A 20,332-nucleotide genomic window follows, 5' to 3' on the forward strand; every position below is an offset into this window, starting at 1 on the left:
CGGAATGCAATAAATACAATTCAACTTCAAAATCCTTGAAAAGAATCGTTGTTTATCAAAAGGCAGAAGAAAACAAATGGGAGAAAGAAAAACGTCTGTCAAAACGGTTCACTTTCCTCAATAATACTGTGCACTAAGGTAAAGAAAAATGCAAAAAGACAAAAGTCAAAACATAAACTATGCGATTCATTACATGTTCTGAATCTATATAGATCACATTCCAATACATTATGAAATCTTTTGTTTGTCAGATAGTACAGTAAATCGGAATTGGTGTTTTCCTTGAAAAGGTGCAGATTATTTTTCAAAAAGATATTTGATAATTTTTATTGAAAATTGATCATGAAAGATCAGGCGTTATTTCGATCGTGAAAGCAATGCGTGACAAAATCAAACTGTACATGTTTTTCTCATTGTTGAAGGCCGTACGGTGGTCTAAAGTTGCTTTCTTCTACGTCATTTGGTATCTGGTGGATAGCTATCTCATTTGTAGGCAATCAAACCACATCATCTTATTTTTATATTAATAATTATAAAATTACTAATTCGATGATTTACTTTAATAAATTGAAGTTTGTAATGTCTTAGTAAGAACGTTAATAATTTTTTTTTGTGTGTTGTTGACCACCACCTCATTTCCTTCAAAACCTTTTTAAGATCTCAATTAACAAATAATACAGAGCCACAGTTTTGTATCGTGATCAGGCGACTGTTCAAAATGTTTAGCTGATGGCCACTATATCAGCAATTTCCCCAATAACCGGGTATGTAAATCTGGTGGTAAGGAAGGTCAAAATAAAAGTGACTGTATACAGAAAAAAATACATCTGAGACCAATCTGAAATAGATGAAAGCTTAAACTATGAAAATGAAAACATATGTTCAACTCAGGAAAATGAAGTAGATACTAATGCTACATAACAAAGAAGTCACACAGTTGAACCTCTATTAACCAGCGAATTTGAATCTATATGCTCACAGCGCATGCAGATGACATAGATGTGTCACAGTCCTGAAGGAAAATAAATCCAAATCAAAGAAACCAAACCCCAATAACCTCGTTTGTATCTGGACAATAGGAGTCCGCAAACACTTCTACAAAACAAAAGACCAGCAGAAACGTGATTTGGAAAGGTTTCTAGTTACCCCTACCAATGTTCTACATGACAACGAGGGTGATACCACAGTGAAAAGGTAAATCATTTTAACATCACAATCAGGTCATTTCATATTCAATGGTGTTTATCAAAATTTTAAATACATTCAGTTTGATGAAACTCAAAAATTAAATAAAAAATATAAGATCGATTTGATGACAGTCATATCTATCTTTAGCTCCACTATGTATTTGTCTTTTACAACACAACTCATGCGAAGTATTGTCGTACAGCAAAGCTTTATTTGGCTATGGACCCATTCGTTGCACCTTCTATGAAATACATAGTTGTCTCATCACGATTCACGAGTTGATTTTTTTGTCAATCACGATTCACAGAAAATAAATTTCCATGATCACGGATCACGAAAATATAAAAAAAAAAAATCTGTAAAAAAACGGATCACGATAGCGAAAATGCGCCGATCACGAAGAACGAAAATAACCCATCAGGCCCCTCATCTATGTTGTAAACCAAAGCATTTATTCACTAAAGAACAATAACATGTTACCTATAGTATTCATGCAATAGTAACAAAAAATATCTAGCAAAATTAAAGCAAAAAAGTGTTATGACATACAAACATTACAAAAGAGAGGCAAAAGATACGAAAGAGACATTCAAACTCATAAGTCGAAAACAAATTGACAATGCCATGGCAAAGAAAAAAAAAAAAAAAAACATCAAAAGACAAATAACAGAATACAAAACAGAAAATAGAAAACTAAAGATTGAGCAAAACGAACCCCACCAAAATTTTGATTCTTAATTGGTTTTGCAACTGTTGTGATTCGATCGTCACCGATGAGTCTTTTTATGGCGTCTTTGTTAGATTTATTTGTATGTTTGTATGCATTTTTAGTCAGTTGTGTTGTATGTCTGTGATGTATTTTTACACAGTTTTGGATGCTAGATCCCAATTATTGTCACATAAACCTCTTATATAAATAAGAAGATGTGGTATCAGTGCCAATGAATGAGACAACTATCCATCCAAGTCACAATGTGTAAAAAATAAACAATTATAGGTCAAAGTACGGCCTTCAACACGGAGCCTTGGCAAGCTATAAAGGGCCCCAAAATGACTAGTGTAAAACAATTCAAACAGGAAAATCAACGGTCTAATCTATATAAATAACGAGAAACGAGAAACACTTATGAACCGCACCAACAAACGACAACCCCTGAACAACAGGCTTCTGACTTAGGACAGGTGCATAAAAATGCAACGGGTTTAAACGTTTTAACAGGCGCCAACCTTCACCCTAACCTGAAACAGTGGTGTAACATTACAACATAAAAAGACACACAATAAAATATCCATTCAAATGGCTTATCTCGATCAAAAAGACATATTCACAAACAAGTAAATAAGTCGAATAAGTTTGATCTATGACACAATATAAATAAAACAGATGTAACAATGTCAAAAAGACAACTTTAACCTAGGACAAAATGGCGTTAAATAAAGTAACGTACACAGGTAAATTTAAATATAATAATTTTGTTGTTAGGAGTACCGAAACATTTTTTACAAAATAAATTTGTTGTTCATAGTACGAGTACAGATGTGAAAATTTATCGTCATACTAAATACTTATCTGGATAGTTGTCTCATTAGCACTCATACCACATCTTCTTATTTATATAAGAGGTTTATGTGACAATAATTGAGATCTAAAAGCCAAAAATAATTAAACAATATTAAAAAATTGTAAGACGAGATATAAGACAAAATAAGTAAACACTGAATAACAGAAATGCATTAAAAATTGTGTCAACAGGTCAAATTAACACGAAAGTACGATTTGAGAGTACTCGCAGTTACTGAAAGCTAGTTAAAAGCCAAAAACAATTATAATAAAAATTCATGCATCAGAGACTGAAATCAATTAAAACACATCCCAGGCAGGGATTTAGTGTTTTAACCCCATGGACAGTCAAAGAAGACATGACTTGTGCAATGCCAAAATAAAAGTAACGACAGGCAGTAGGATAGTTAGGATTTAACCTTATGATAAATATGTATGATGTTATATATAGATAAAACAATTTCTAAATAGAAAATAGATGTAGATGTGTATATATACATCCCAAAAACCATTCGAAAAGAATACAAATTTAGTTACGTTTTAATTTGTTGATGACAAAATCGATGTTAGTGCCAATGAAAATAATATTCAAAGATCTTATTACAATATTAATAAGATAACCTTTACTAATAAGTTTGTTTTAAAAGTGCGGTAAGTTTACACGGATCACATAGTGATTTCAGCGCTTTAAGTACAATATTACCGTAAAATTTAGGATGTGAAATACCGTTTGTAATAAGTTTTCTACAGGTACAGCCAAATTTACTAATCAAATATTTGTATCTATGAAAAAATTAAGTAATTCATGGTAACGAAATCCCTGACTTAATAATTTACCAGTGATGCATTGATTACATTCGTTAAAATCTATGACATCACTACACACACGGGCATACCGAACGAGTTTGAATATATGAACACCGTATGATGGAGCCAAAGGAACATCGCCGTCTAAAAAAGACAAAATCAACAATAGGGAATGAAAAATCGTCTCTTTTGTCGTAAATTTTTGTATGGAGTTTCCCTTTAGAAATTGAAATGTCCAAATCTAGAAAAGGACAACTACTGCTGTTTATGTTAGATTTATTTAAAGTAAGTTCCTTTGGGTAAATTTCGGTAGTATATTTAGAGAACTCTGGATTATTTAATGAAAAAATATCATCAAAATAACGGTAGGTATTGTTGAATGTTCAACCAAATGTAACAATGACGTGTCTTTACTGATATAAACTGGGATTCATAGCAATATAGGAATACATCTGCTATTAAAGGGACCGTCAATTAGTGCCCATAGGAATACCTACTACCTGTCGATACACTTTATCTCCGAAACGTACATATATGTTGTCCAGGAGAAAATTTAAAGCTTCAATCATATCTTCAGCATACTTTCCTTTTTCGTTACAGAAAAAAGGCTTTAAACGAGTTACAGCAAAAAAAATTGCCGCGTGAATGAGATTTTCCAAAAGACCATTTAATTAAATATGAAAACTTTTTCTTGATAAGATTGTGTGGAAGTGTAATGTAGAGAGCAGAAAAATCATAACTGTCAATAGAATTAAAAGGACCATCAAAAGCTCGTATTGTATCTCAAACCTCTAAAGAATTTTTAACACTCCAAATATAATTAATACCATTATTTTCATAAGCTTTATTACAAAAGTTAATAACAGGTTCTTTGATAGTAGTAAGGGAGGTAGTTAGAAGCACTGACAGATTAGTAGTAGAACACTTACTAGATGCGGAGATGAAACGAAATTTAAATGGTTGTTTGTGTAATTTAGGTATCCAGTTCATAGTCGGGACTTTCAAATGTTCGGAAGAGGCTTTAAGCTGGGTAGTGGCAGTGATATGCTTGTTTACAATTTGACTCTCTGTGGAGCGTACGGACCTGAATGTAGAAGAATTGATAATTTCGTTTTGGAGAACTTCCGTGTAGTATATGCGTCACACCACCACTACATTATTGGCTGCTTTGTCTGCCGGTAAGAACACAAACCGCTTTGAGAGTACTTGGATTTTTTTTTTTATTATTCTAGAAATGGGTATATCATGAACCCTATTATTAATTTCAGAATTGTTTTCAAAATGAGATATACGATTATCAACAGTATTCATAATTTTATTCAAATAACTGTCTAGAGATTTTTTATCAGATTTTTCACGTTGACACCAGTTTTTACAGTAGGCAGACAGAGCGTTTTTAATGACCTGACGACACTGTTTCTCTTATGACTGTTTTGGTTGTCCATGTTATTTTGTCAATATAACAGAACTATAAACAATTATCATACACGTGGGAGGTATAGCTAGCAATAAAATCAGGTTAAACCACCATTTTCTTCGGAAATGCCTGTACCAAGTCAGGAATATGACAGTTGTTTTCAATACGTTCTTTTGGTTGATAAAGTCTAACATTTAATTTTGTCAGTTTTTATGGACTTCCCCCTTTTTGAATTTACCTTTCAGCTCGGGATTTTTGTTAAACTTTTTTATATGTACGGTTCATCAATTATGTAATGAATTGGTTAAAAGGATTTCCTTTATTAGTCATTTGGGAACATTCTGTGATTGTGCTTTTTTGACGACGCCTTCACACTATCAATATTTACGTGAAACTAATATGTATAAATGTTTGTCCAAAATGATTTAAACCTTAGCAAAATTTGGAAAACTTTATTAAACCATGTCAATTGCATAACTAAACCATGTCAATTTTCGATATTACAATTTATTAAATTAATTTTTAGCAATAACAATTTCCATGTTTAAAGTTTTACGTAAATGATAGAATATAACACCTAACTTACTGTTTGTATGCTTAACATTAATTATTATATTAAATCATAAATTGTGAGTAGTTTTTTTAGAGAACATATTGTCTTGCACGAAAAAATATTACGGGTGTAGCAGCAAAACAATGTGCTACATCATTCTAACCAGTTCTTACTAGCTCTTGTTTTCTTGAATATAGAAAATTCTTATTAATTACATCATATATTAAACAGTCAGCGTATTTATTCACAACCAATAGATGCTTGCTTTTTCTATTGAAATGAATCGCACAAGGTCTTTCCAATCCATCCTCTTGCGATAAAAGTTTTCTGTTTTGTTGTCCATCAGGTGATATCACCACCACTCGATGTAACATTGAACAAGCAACTTACACGTTTCCACTGTTATTAACTGCTATGCCATGTGGATATTTCAATATATTCTCATCTTTAAATGTCCAGATTTCCTTTCCGTTCATATAACAACATGTAACAGTTCTCGTGCTACCGTTAGTATAATAAATGATGTTATCAAAAATATCAATATAGGACCACGAAGATAAATAAGATTTAACGATAAGTGTACTGCTTCCGTCTTGGAGGTTAAGTTTGAAAATACTCTCGCGGGGCGCACAAACAAATAAAGACCCATTGTGGTGTGTTATTCCATAGCATTTATATTTCGTTGGTATGTACTTTGTAACCTTTCTAAGATTTAAAGTGTTATGTTGATATCAGTATCTAACTTAGCCTTCATCTCGGATATTTCATTTCTGATCTTTTCTTCTAATTTATCTAAGTGGTCATAGATCTTGTTCCTTGTATCGCTGATCAGGGCCAATATTGTCTTTTCTTGTTGTTTTATACTCCCTTGTTGTTTATTTAGTTCGTTTTGTAGAGTTATTATGTTTCCATTGATATCTTTCGACAAGTGAAGACGTTTTCACGCTTTTTATCACCTTAGTAAGAGGATCAATTCCTTTGCAGTCATCATGATTCTCAATGCATGAAGGGCAAACAAGTTGGTCGTGAGCTTGGCAAACCATTTGGTGTTGTTCATTATGTTCCATACACATATTACTGGTTTGCGAAATAGATGAAAGCATCGACAAGCAGTCCTGAATCGATACAGTCAAGTGATGTTGGGACAATCTTGAAAATCGGTGATAATTATTACAATCGTAGCAAAATGCTTGTTCACATTCGGGACACCAGACAGTGGAAAGCTATGTTATATGTCCATGATCACATATATCGCAAAGTTGCTGAGTTGCAGCCATTTATTAAGTTCTGAAGAAAGAAAGATTCTGCATACTTTCGTGCCACCATGCAAACAATTTGTATGGAATCAATTTTCTTAGTTGGTTAACTCATAAAGTAAACAAAACAGCGAGACGTAGAAATTTCAAAGGTTGACTTTACCATCTTGAGCGAGGCCTTACTAACTCATCTATTTAATTCAGGCAGTGGCTATTTTGCCGGCTCTAGGTGAGCGAGTGCCAATCAGTTTAACAGTAAAAAACGATTTTGTTTACATATATATGTAGGACTCTAAAGTGCGATGGGGACGCTAAAACGCGATGGTCATGCTAAAGAGTGATGATCTAAGCTAAAGTGCGATGGTTCGATACACTAAAGTACGATGGTCTGTGTTATTAAATGAAACACGCTAAAGTCCGATGGCTCAATTCGCTAAAGTGCGTTTTCCCGACAACAATGGAAATCTATAAAAATGAAAAAGCGGATTACCTTAATAGTGACGATGTGTAAGAAACACTTTGAAAACCATATTTTTCAGTAGTTCGGTAAAATTAATTGATAAAGTAATATAAACTTATTGTTGCTTGTCGAACGTACAGTGGCAAATATCACATGCATATATAGGACGATCATACACATGATCATTTGATCATTTATTCTGAAATAATTTTAGTATTTCTACTATTCATGTTAAGGTTACAAAATATAATTTAACATAAGAGGAAAAGGAGATTCTGGAGATGGCTCACTTGGATGTCGAGGAATTAAATTCGTCCAATTTAAATTTAGCAGCTTCTTCTATGTTTGTAATCAGATGTTATGAACTTGCGTGAAATAAAGTCTTCTTTTTACTTTCTAATGGAATCATTCTATAAAACATATTTTTACAATATGGTTCGTTATTTCCGTTAAAGATATGAATATACGTCAACTAGACAGTAACCTAACCAAATGTCATTAATGTAAGCAACTATAAGTTACCGCATGGCCTTTAACGCGGGGCATTGGCTATCAACGCATAGTATTCTAACTTGAACGTATATATTAGCAACTGCAATGTACCCATTACACTCTTTTGAAAACTATCGTACTTTGAATAAAAAAATGAGACACTAATACCCCGTTCACACTATGCATTTTTAAACCGGGTTCGACCCGAATTAATTAATCCGGATTAAATTCCAATAGTGTGAACACGTTAAACTGGGGCGAACCCGGATTAAAATTACCCCTCATCTGAGGTGGAGTTAACGTGGGGCAAACCCGGATTAGTTACCCCACATTCTAGTGTGAACGCAAAGTGGAGTTAATGTGGGGTTGTTGCCATAGCGTTACGTGACGTTTTCTGCCGTCTGTCATTGCCAATATCAGGATAGCCACGGATGCCGAACAAGATAATTCTTCAAAAAAGAGAGGTCTAACCTGGAGTGACCAGGAGACGAAGGCTTTACTTTCAACGTGGGGAGAAGGAAAAATTCAGTCAGAATTGGACAATTCAACAAGAAACACCCATGTATTTTCTTCAATTATAAGAACAATGGGTGGCTTGGGGTATCTTCGGACGGCACCAGAATGTAGACAGAGAATTAAAACTCTTAAAAGAAACTACTTTAATGCAAAGAACAGCAACAAATTGAGTGGAAATGGCAGAACAACTTGTATATATTATGATGAACTTGAGGACATTTTAGGAGGGTGCCCGGCAGTAACTCCAACAAAAGTTAGAAACTCCTCTGAAAACCATAGCTCGAGAAAAAATTCAAGATGTTGCGCATGCGTGTCTATTTTTGTTGAAGGGAAAAACCCAAAGCGGGGTAATTCTTTTTCAAGTGTGAACCGGTGTAATTCATTCGGATGAACTAACCCGGGTTCAACCCGGTTTAGATTCCATAGTGTGAACACGGTATTATATACCCAAGACCAAATGTCGTTGATATATGCAACAAATACCTACGGCCTTTAACGTGGAGCGTTAGCCTACGCCGCATAGCAATCTATATATTATATATACATAGGGCCATACAATGTCCAGTGTAAAACAAATAAGAAGAGAAAGACAACGGCTTGATTAATAAACATAATAATAAACGAAAAACTACAATAATAAGAACACAGAAACAAACGAAAACCATTGCCTGAACCCCATTCCTGTTACACCATCGCACTTTAGCGTGCTATACCATCGCACTTTAGTGTATACCATCGCACTTTAGAGTCCTACATATATATGCAGTTCAAAGAACGGATTCTTATTTCAAATGCAAATTTGATTTAAACATTTTTGATTTTGAAGCTATGTGCATGATGGATTTTGTTAGATTGTATACTAGTATTGTTTTATCAAATTTATATGCAATGAGATATTTTACTTTTATCTTTTTACTGCATACTGCTAAAAAAAATCTGAGATTTTATTATAATGCATACATGTAGCATTAGACTGTGACTGATTTTAGAAGTTATTTCAACATGAACTACATGTTTTTAATATGATTTCATTGCTACAAATGGATGCTCAATATTTTTATTTTTATTTCTTTTTACAAATTCTTATTTTCACATTGACTGATAAATGTTTTAAAAAGATTATATCTGGGACTATTGTACTAGTGTAAAAGTCCGAGATTAAAGGTATCTCAAATACTGTTACTGTTATCTTATTTAACTATATAAGTAATAATTTGATTCTTTTATGTTGACAATAAAATTGAGAATGGAATGCACATTTTCGTAGTACTTTTCAGAAGTAAATATCAAAATTAACTATTTACAAAATAACAAATTCACTATATTGCCGGCACTGGGAAAATATCCATTGCGATAGAAATATGCTATTTTGCCGGCTTTAATTAAGATATTTTAATCAAAGCCAGCAAAATAGCATATTTTCTAACCTTCAATGCTGTCAATTAATCGTCAACGCTATAGAATAATTTTCAGATTAATAAAAAAAGTCTAAGATAAATCTTCAATGCAACAGAATAATCGTCAATGCTGTAGAGTAATCTCAAATATTGTAAAACACTCGTCAAAAATGTAGAATAATCGTCAATGTCGTAGATTAATTGTCAATGCTGTAGATTTATCGTCAATGTTGTAGATATATCTCAAATGCTTCAGATTAATCGTCAAAGCAATAGATTTATCATCAATGCTATCAAATTTGGCATCAGCGCTGTAGATTCATCATCAATGCAGTAGATTAATCGTTAGTGCTGTACATTAATTTCCGATGTTTTAGATTAATAGTGAATGCTTAAAAATAATCGCTTATGTTGCAGATTATCGACAAGTTCTCTTAAATAATCGCCGATTTTGTATATATATTGTCTCTGCTCTAGCAAAACGTTTTAAAAAATCTTGGATAATTATACGCAAAAAATGTATTTTTGAACTGGTTTCAAGGAATCATAAAAAGACCTATGGAAGCTTAAAACATACCAATCGAAAAATGCAGAGGATTGCGTAATACAAATATGGACAACACACTAACAGTTTGAATAACGAGAAATCAGCTGGTTTGCTTATTAATCTGTGGCACATAGATTTGAAGTTTATGTAGTGGACAAACTTAACTCGCCGATCTTGTTTCAGAGAAGTTGTAAATAATTTGGCAGCGCGTACAACATACTTTTACATCCCTGACTGGAGATTATAAGCTGACGCTTACGTCTATTAACACCCCTAAAATTCACCGTTTTTTTTTATATAGGCCTAAATAGTTGCGCTGTTCCCTCAGCTATGATTTCTTAAACTTCTCTGAATAATTTATTTACCCGAAAAAAAAACCGAGTTGTCTACTTAAAAGTTATATCGTTGTTCTTTTATAAACTTTAATTTGATAAAATAGATTAAGTCAAAACAATTTGTAGATTATCACAGAAGGTATAGTGTCCGGCTGAGATCGTGTTTTTCAAATGACTTGATCGGGTTTTTCGAGTGTGATCACGTTTTTTTTCAAGTGAATATGATCAAAAATGTAAACAAACAGACTTCTTTTCTGGAAAGACGTGAAATAGATGCTTGAACTTAATATACAAGATCATTCAAGGTAATGTAGTGTTTGTGATGAAACATATTGTCAATCCTAGATTATTTTGTATTATAAAAGTTTAATCTAGCCTTACAATGCTTTTATTCCAAAATACAGAAAAAGCCATTTGATACACAAACCAGAATGGAAATTCATACATGGAATCTATTTATCATTAGATATTCAGAAACTTCACAAAAATTCTTGTTATTGCATTGAGAAAGGACATTTTGAGAATAATTCATTTTTTATGTCCGGGTTTTTTTCGAGAGCAGACCGGGTTTTTTCGAGTGCGATCTAGGTTTTGTCGAGTGGATATAAACAAAATTCCTATGGCTTAAAATGTTATATGTCAGAGCAATAGTTTAACAAAATGAAAAGGTTCAAATAGAGTACCTTTCCAACCATTGCATTAAACCAGTTTGATAATTAATGCTGTATTAAATGTACATTTCATAAAAAGCATCGTTCATTTGTTGTTGTTTGCCATATCTTATCGATTATATGGATAACGGCGTACGTACATTTGGATAGATAAAAAATGTCCGCGGCCAAGTAAAGACTGTTCACATCATGCACGTCCACTGAATTCAACCCACGTTGTCAACGGCGTACATTACATTTACGTGATTTGAACATTCTCATACAGGAAATATTCGGGATGTTAACATTCTTTATGTAAGCACAGACATGTTGAACTGAGACGTACGTACATATAGTTCGTCAAGCTCGTATATGTGGAATTTTTAACAGAAAATACTTCCTAAATGTTTCATTTACTTTTTATCTTGATGGTTATTTGTTTTTCTCGTTTTAGAAATGGAAATTTACAGCTATAAAGCACCATAATAGCTTTCTTTCCATCAGAGAGAAGTGCCTAAAAAATGGAAAATATTAATTGCTGTCTAGACATTACAATGTTGTTCATAATGTCGTTTGAAGCACTGGGCAATCTATCTTGGCGTGCATGAAAATCGTACAAAGTCATATGAAAACAGAAATTCTCTCCTATACTTCCACCACTACCCTTTCAAAGTCGGTCGAATATAGACAGAAGCAACATATACTAACATTGTCATTGAGAACAAGTACAGGGGCGGATTAAGGATGTGTTTTTTTTTGTTTTTTTTTATTTGTTATTGTATGTTTGGTTTTTTTAGGGAGCGGGGCTGCTGACTCAATGCCTCTTTAATCAGAAAAGTTGTGTTTATATTGCATTTTTTTTACAGTTGTCCCATAGGTTTTTTATCCCTATTTTTAAAACTCTAGGGTTCTTCAGTGTACTATATACCAATCATAAAATATTATTGCCTGTAAATACACAGGTAGCATGTAAAAGAAATAAAATTTAAAAGATTATGAGTCCCCTGTACAAGGTTGTAAAGAACATTTTGAAGAGGATCCAGTAAATTTTAATATATCTTAATTCTACAAGGTTATGATCAAATGTATTCAGAAAAGTAGCAATAAATTGAAAAGGATTAAATTTTATCATCATATATATATATAGTAATATGTTTTTGTGACCTATTTAGAAATAGAAAAGTCAGTTGTTAAGGCAAAGAATGCCTTCTATCTTTTTCACATTTTCTTTAAAAAAAAACCAACCCAGGTCATTTGTTAACAACCAGGACGTTTTGGATGTTGCTCTCGAAAAAACCCGGACAATGTAAAACACTGAATTTTAAGTGAAATACAAGGAAACTGTGGGTCGTTTGTGCTCAAAATATGCAAAGTATTCAGAATGAGATGAACAGTCATCGTTATAACCATTATACTTGCGAAATAGCACTAAATCGGTCTGTATCGCATGTAAGATCACTCGAAAAAACCTGTTCTACAATCGACAAAAATGGCCCGATTCAATCGAAAAAACACGATCTCAGCTAGACACTATACCTACCTTGATTATGTAGTGTCATTATAGTATTTACATCTTTAAGTCTGTTTTACTATGAATTCGTTGGGTACCAGATAAAGTTAGCCTCTTCTTTTCTTTATTCTGTAATATTGCTTTCATCTTATTTAGAATGGAATTTTAACAACCGTTAAGATTTCAACCTACTCAAGTGAGGGATTAAAAGGAGATGGTTGGAAATGTTAATATGTCTTGATGCATACATTATTATATTACAAATAACGAATCATCTTCGCAAGAGAATTCAACAAACCAACTGATATTAAATGTTGTAAATGGATGACCATGGGACACAAAGTACAAAGAGACAAGGAGACAGCAATTGACAAATTCAACACAACTTACCATTATCTTGATGATATTTCTTCGTTAAGTAATCAAGAATTTTCTAAATACACTGCCGAAATTTACCGTAAATAAATCAAATATAAACGGTAATAACTGTCTTTTCCTAGATTTAGATATTTCAGTTTAACACGGGAAACTCTACACTAAAATTTAAGACAAAAGGGACGATTTTTCGTTCCCTATTGTTAATTTTCCTTTCTTGGATTGGGATGTTCCTTTGGCACCATCTTACGGTGTTTATATATCACAACTCGCTCGCTACGTCCGTGTCTGTAGTGACGCTTTGTATTTGAATGAACGTAATCTATGTATAAGTGGTAAATTATTAAGTTAGGGATTTCGTTACCACAAATTACTTAAAACCTTTACTAAATTCTTCCATAGATACATAAATTTGGTTTGCAAGTTTGGCTGTACCTGTAGGAAACAGATGATGTTGGATGTGTACTGATTGATACGTTAGTCTTAGATACATGATTTATTTTATTAGTTGTTTTTGGCTTGAACTAGCTGTCAGTAACTGCGAGTACTCTCAGATCTGCCCTTTGTGTCTATTTTGTTGTTGTAGGGATGTATAAATAACCGTGCCATGTCCGGTCTGTGTTATTGTTACTTGTTTTTCTGCTTTATCGATCTGATGAGTCAAACCCTTTTCAACTGATTTTTATAGTTTGTTCATATGTTGTGCTGTTACACCACTATCCGAGGTTAGGGGAGGATTGGGCACCCGCTTACATGTTTAATCCTGCCATATTCTATATGAACATGTCCAAAGTGAGGAACCTGTAATTCAGTGGTTGTCGTTTGTTGCTGCTTATCATATATGTATTTCGTTCATTGTTTTTTACATAAATCAAGCCGTTTGTTTTCTCGTTTTAATTGTTTTTCATTTGTCATTTTGGGGTCTTTTATAGCTGACTATGCGGAATGGGTTTTGCTCATTGTTGAACCTATATGTCATTTGGTGTCTGGTGGAGAGTTGTCTCATTGGCAATTATACCACATCTTCTTATTTTTATATGAACATCAAATGAATTATGTTCTTATAAATACAAAAATAACCATGATGACAAAAACAAAGCAATATGAGCAACACTGAAAGTGTTGAAGATGTACTTAATTTTCATCTTGAATGTTTAAAATGTGAAAATAACAGGAAATTATCTACTAGTATAGTCTAGTCTAGTAGTGTAATCATATTCTAGTCTATTCTTTACCGGCTGTTCAAAGTACAGAGGTTTTTTTTCCAGAAAATTAGAAATTAAGATGATTTTGTTTGTTATATATTTTGATGTGGCAACAGTTAAAATTTTGAGGTATGCAAATGTTTTGGCACAGTAAAATGTCTCACATGATGACAGCAATGTTTAAATATCAACAATCTGTCAGATCACAATGTACACTTATAATGGTTGATGATATGTATAGCTTATAAGAAACAGTCCTAATAAAAAAAAACATGTAACTTAACATCTGGATTGTATAAGGTATAAATAAGCTAAATAAAAGTTTTCTGAAACATTGAGGCTGGTTCAGCATACTTAATTGTAGTTTAGTTTCCCCATTCAAAGATTATAAGAAACAAATCTTATCTAAATCAATGAGGAATAGAATAATGTTAATGTACTTATGGTTATTGCTGGACGAACACATACACACTCATGAAACAATTTACTTAGTAATCAATGTTACCATCTACAAAATGTTTCTGGTCACCAGAGCATGACAATTATATGTACGAATACGAAACTAAATTAAAGAACAGAGGGTAAAGGATGATTCATTACAATAGAAAGACATTGCAGATGTAGTAAAATAAACTATATTACTATATAATTTTTATTCATTTTGCAAGTTCTTGTTATTTTGGATTTATATGCTGCGTATAGAAAGTTCTAATTTATAACTTCATAGATAAAAAACATGTTGCTGCTATTTACCACCAACAGACAATTGTTTTTTCTGTCAAAATGAATCGCACACGGACTTTCCAATCCATCCTCTCGAGACAGCAGTTGTCTGTTTTGTTGTCCATCAGGTGATATCACCACAACCCGATGTAATGTTGAACAAGCAACATACACGTTTCCGGAGTTATCTACTGCTAAGCCACGTGGACATTTCAAGATATTTTCGTCTTTAAATATCCAAACTGCCTTTCCGTTCATGTGACAACATGTAACACTTTCAGTGTAATCATTAGTATAATAAATTTTGTTATAAAAAATGTCAATATATGACCATGAAGGTAAAGCAGACCTGACGATAGCTGTACTTCTTCCGTCCTGAGGGTTTATTTTGAAAATACCTTCTTTCGATGCACAAACGAACAATGACCCATCGTGGTGTTTTATTCCATAGTTCTGGTAGTTTGTTGGAATATACTTTGATATTTTCTTTTTCTCAATATCGATAATACAGACGCCTGTGAGCGAGTGCAAAGGTGACGTTGAAGCTAACGTTCTATCATCTATAAATGTTATATCAAATGATTTGGCAGGTTTAACTGTGACTTTACTAAGTTTCTCTCCGTCGGTACCAAAAATAACTACTTCCCCGGGAGTTTTGGAATAGTCACTTAAGGCGATGTTTCCGCTTGGTAAAGAAACAATTCCTTTCATGCATGAAACTCCTGTTTTTATGGTTTTGATTAGCCTTAATTTTATATCAGTGATAGATTTGATCTTAGTCCCGACTAGTTGAGCTTGTTTAGTTTTTTTTGTGACGAGGTTAATTTGACAAGGAGCTTTATGTACCTTAACCGACCCAAATGTTTGGATAATATTGGTAGTGTTGTCTATTTTTTCATCAATGTTGAAGAGTAAAGTAGTTTCATCCAAGTAGTTGTCTCCAATGATCGACTGCAAGTACGACTCAGTTGTAGCTGCTTCGGATGAGATATTCCGTAATCCAAAGTACGTTTGAAGGTCGGTCGCGAATCTGCCAAGGTCTTTTAACTGTTGTTCAGCATTGTTTATGTTATTATTTTTGCTTTCTAGTACATGTAGTGTTTGGTTCATATCATTATTTAATTTTGCTGTGATCTCAGATATTTCCTTTCTGATCTTCTTTTCCAATATATCTAAGTGGTCATTAATCTTGTTCTTTGTATCGCTGATCTTGGACAATATCGTCTCTTCTTGTTCCTTTATATTTTTTGTTTGTTTATTTAGTTCACTCTGTAGAGTTTTGATGTTTCCATTTATATCTTTCAAACTTTGTTGTGTTTCTTGGAAAAGTGAGGACTTTTTAACGTTTTCTATGACCTTACTAAGGGGTACTATACCTTTGCATCCATCATGTTTCTCAATGCATTTAGGGCAGATAGGTTCTTCGTGAACTTGGCAAAACATTTGGTATTGCTCATTATGCTCCATGCACATATGACTGATTTGCGAAATAGATGGAGACATCGACAAATGGTCCTGAATCGATACAGTAACATGATTTTGGGACAACCTCGAAAATCCATGATACTCGTTACAATCATCACAAAATGCCTGTTCACATTCAAGACACCAGACAGTGGACGGTTTTGTAACATGTCGGTGGTCACAAATGTCGCAAAAAGGCTGGGTAGCTGCCATTACATGTACTCTGCAACAACAACAAAAAGCAAGTTATGTTTTGCACCATGAAGAAAATCTTCATGTAATAAATGTTCGTGAAGTTCGTGAAGAGATTAAGGATCGTGAGAAGGAATTGTTATATATGACCGTGTTTTCAACACAAAATTACTTTGAGTACAGACATATACCTGTATCTTGGCATTGCACAAGGTCATGTTTTTCTCTGACTGTTAATGACGTCTTTACACTAAATCCATTGGATGTTGGATGTGTACTGATTGATATTTAGTCTTAGATGCATGATTTTTTTTATTAGTTATTATTGACTTTGAACTAGCTGTCAGTAACTGAAAGTACTCTCAGATCTGTAGTTAGTGTCTTTTTTGTTGTGGGGATGTATAAATACCCTGCCTCGTCCGGTCTGTATTTTTTGTTAGATGTCTTTTTGCTTTGTATCGATCAGATGAGTTGAGCCCTTTTCAACTGATTTTTATAGTTTGTTCTTATGTTGTACTGTTACACCACTGTCCCAGATTAGGGGAGGGTTGGCTGCTTCAAACTAGTTTAACCCCGCCACATTCTGTAGGTCCTGTCTCAAGTAAGGAGCCTGTAATTCAGTGGTTGTCTTTTGTTGCTGTATATCATATTTGTTTTTCGTTCATTATTTTGTAAATGAATCAGACCGTTAGTTTTCTCGTTTGTATTGTTTTACATTTGTCATTTCGGGGGCTTTTATAGCTGACTTTACGGTATGGGTTTTGCTCATTGTTGAAGGCCGTATGGTGACCTATAGTTGTTAAATTCTATGTCATTTGGTCTCTTGTGGAGAGTTGTCTCATTGGCAATCACATCTTCTTATTTTTATATGTATACCTGCTCACCTAAAAGTTCTAAAGCATGACAGGAACTAATTTAAACAGATAAATAAATTTTAAATGCATTTAATCTAGAATTTGTACAGTGACAAACCTTGATTTTGGATTCCTTTTTTTGTTCCCACAGAAGGTGCCAAAATAAACAAACACCTGAATTTCATTTGATATGGTCCAAGCATTTCCACAGTTTAAATCCCCTATTGCTGTGTCCATCTATTGTCCGTGTATATCAAAACAACTCACAAATATGAATACATAACACAGGCACTTGTCTCAGAAAAAAATTTCCTATATACCTTAATAGTAAGGTATATAGGATTATTTTTTTCTGAGACAAGTGCCTGTGTAACATAAGGGAACATCTCAAACATTTTCCGAAACTTAGTTGTTTTTTTTTAATATTCTGTTGGAACGAAAATAAAGGAATCTCAAAATCCAGAACAGTTTATAATAATTTTCCGAAACACAAAATGCATTTAAAATTTAATTACCTAGTTCCTGCCATGCCGCAAAACTTTACCAGGTGCACAGGTCTGTCTGTACTCATGGGAAATTTTATGATGAACCTTAACCTGATAAGTATACAATCCAGCCAAATGTAAAATTTTCCAGATGTCTGTACAAAGTCTGAACGAAACACCTCCTGAAACTCATATTTAATGAAAAAGTAAATACATTGGGCTTGTAAAAGAATGTTGACCAAACTGAAGGAAACCCTTCTACTGTCTGAGAGATAAAAATGTTTTAAACATGTATAATTGAATGTAACAGATAAAGAAAAAAATGTTTACCTATAGTCTGAAACAACGCCAAGGTATTCTACCAGGAAGTTAACAACAGGTAAAGAGTTACATAACCTTGGTTAACGTCATGTATTAAAACGCGGGATATTTTAAAAATTAAAAAATATATTGAAAATCGAATGTTTAAAACGAATGTTGAATGTTGAAAACGAATGTTGAATGTTGAAAACGAATGTTGAAAGTTAAAAATCGAATGTTGAAAACGAATGTTGAATGTTGAAAACGAATGTTGAATGTTGAAAACGAATGTTGAATATTGAAAATCGAATGTTGAAAACCAATGTTGAATGTTGAAAACGAATGTTGAATATTGAAAATGAATGTTGAAAGTTGAAAATCGAATGTTGAAAATGAATGTTGAATGTTGAAAACGAATGTTGAATGTTGAAAACGAATGTTGAATATTGAAAATCGAATGTTGAAAACGAATGTTGAATATTGAAAATCGAATGTTGAAAACGAATATTGAATGTTGAAAACGAATGTTGAATGTTGAAAACGAATGTTGAATGTTGAAAACGAATGTTGAAAGTTGAAAATCGAATGTTGAAAACGAATGTTGAATGTTCGAATGTTGAATGTTGAAAACGAATGTTGAATGTTGAAAATCGAAAGTTGAAAAAAAAAAAAAAAAATTAAAAAAATTTGAAAAAAAAGTTAACAAAAAAAAAAATTTGAATGTTGAATGTTGAATGTTGAATATTGAACCAACTTGACATCCGTACACTTTCTCGATAAGGTAAAAATTAAGTAAATATAAATACAAGGGTAAACAAAATAGAAACAACAGTGTAAAAACCATCTGTGTCCGAATCGCAACTCAGGACCAACCTGCATCTGAAACGTTTGACACAGTTTGAGTAGCAGTTGCAAACTCTTAAATATCGTATGAGTTGAGAAATGTATACTCCATACGCGGTTAAAGTAGGTATATTGCTGCTAAGGTGAAGAAAATTTATAATTTCAAAAATGAAATCGTCTTGTTTGTCATAGATTCTGGTTGGACAATTGGTTTTCTTCATTGAAAAATGTTCGTGTTGACGGAGAATCATAACTTATTAAGATCCAGACAGATTTAGAACATTTAATCTAGTATGGACTTTGTCTACCAATGAAAACGATACAATAAATCCTTTATTCTATGGTTCTTGCCTGATTACCAAACATCGTCGTAGTGCATAATCATGAAATACGGTAGCAATATAATCAATAACTGTGGTGCTAAACAAAATGAGCAAAAAGTCTCTAGGTTTCTATTACCCCATAATGATTGTAGATAATGGATTTGGATGATTGTTTAATTGAGTGTTGATTGATTAACGATTTGTACCCATGATATACTTGCGAGTAAAATAGTGACGGTATACGTATTCCGGCTTATCCCTAGTTATAAAAGCTTACATTGAAAAAAAAACATCGTTTGTATTATAATTTTCCCATTATATATGCATTAAAAAGATTTCGGAGGGAAAATCAAATAATTCATTTTTGTTTGTTTGATATCGAGTAAAATGTTTAATGTTGATATTCTAGACGACAGAATTTAACAATATACTCGTGTGAACGATATAAAAAGTTGATTAATCGGAATAATCGATGGAGAGTTGAAAATCAAAGCGTATTGATATTCTGTATAGTCATAATTCACGTTTAACGTTTAATTTAACAGTCAAACAACACAACAAACAAAACTAAACTCACGAAGGGGAATACAAATAGAAAGTATTTTCATTTGAAAGCTTACCCCAATCCTATTAATATTTTATACCAGCGCAAATAAACAAATAATCATGCAAACACGATAAAAAATATTAATAAATAAATAATGGTATGTCATTTTATATTTAAATGGAGCAATACCATCCTGATTTTTTAACACGTGTGTTGATAAGTTTTACCAAATCTTATTTTGATCGACGAGTGTCGATGATACTTTAATCTTTTCATGCAGTTGTTATAAGAATCACGATCGCCCACGTTACGTTCTGATAAAAAATATCTCC

The 20,332-nt window shown here is 32.8% G+C and overlaps 1 protein-coding gene across 1 annotated transcript; it reads right to left on the reverse strand.

Moving 5' to 3' along the window:
• Nucleotides 1-14,888: 14,888 nt before the first annotated feature.
• LOC127706348 (uncharacterized) lies at nt 14,889-18,426 on the reverse strand. Its single transcript, XM_052210913.1, has 2 exons — nt 18,318-18,426; nt 14,889-16,679 (listed from the first exon to the last, which is right to left on the reverse strand). Exon 2 carries the CDS (start codon nt 16,667-16,669, stop codon nt 14,978-14,980), a length of 1,692 nt encoding a protein of 563 aa, XP_052066873.1. The 5' UTR covers nt 16,670-16,679; nt 18,318-18,426; the 3' UTR covers nt 14,889-14,977.
• Nucleotides 18,427-20,332: the final 1,906 nt, after the last annotated feature.

The sequence above is a fragment of the Mytilus californianus genome, unplaced genomic scaffold (assembly GCF_021869535.1).
Source record: "Mytilus californianus isolate M0D057914Y unplaced genomic scaffold, xbMytCali1.0.p SCAF_6, whole genome shotgun sequence".
In the NCBI taxonomy this organism is placed as follows: Eukaryota; Metazoa; Mollusca; class Bivalvia; order Mytilida; family Mytilidae; genus Mytilus; species Mytilus californianus.

Bases quoted from the DNA above. Each gene is read 5' to 3' on its own strand.
- LOC127706348 (XM_052210913.1), bottom strand. From the start codon at position 16,669: ATGGCAGCTACCCAGCCTTTTTGCGACATTTGTGACCACCGACATGTT.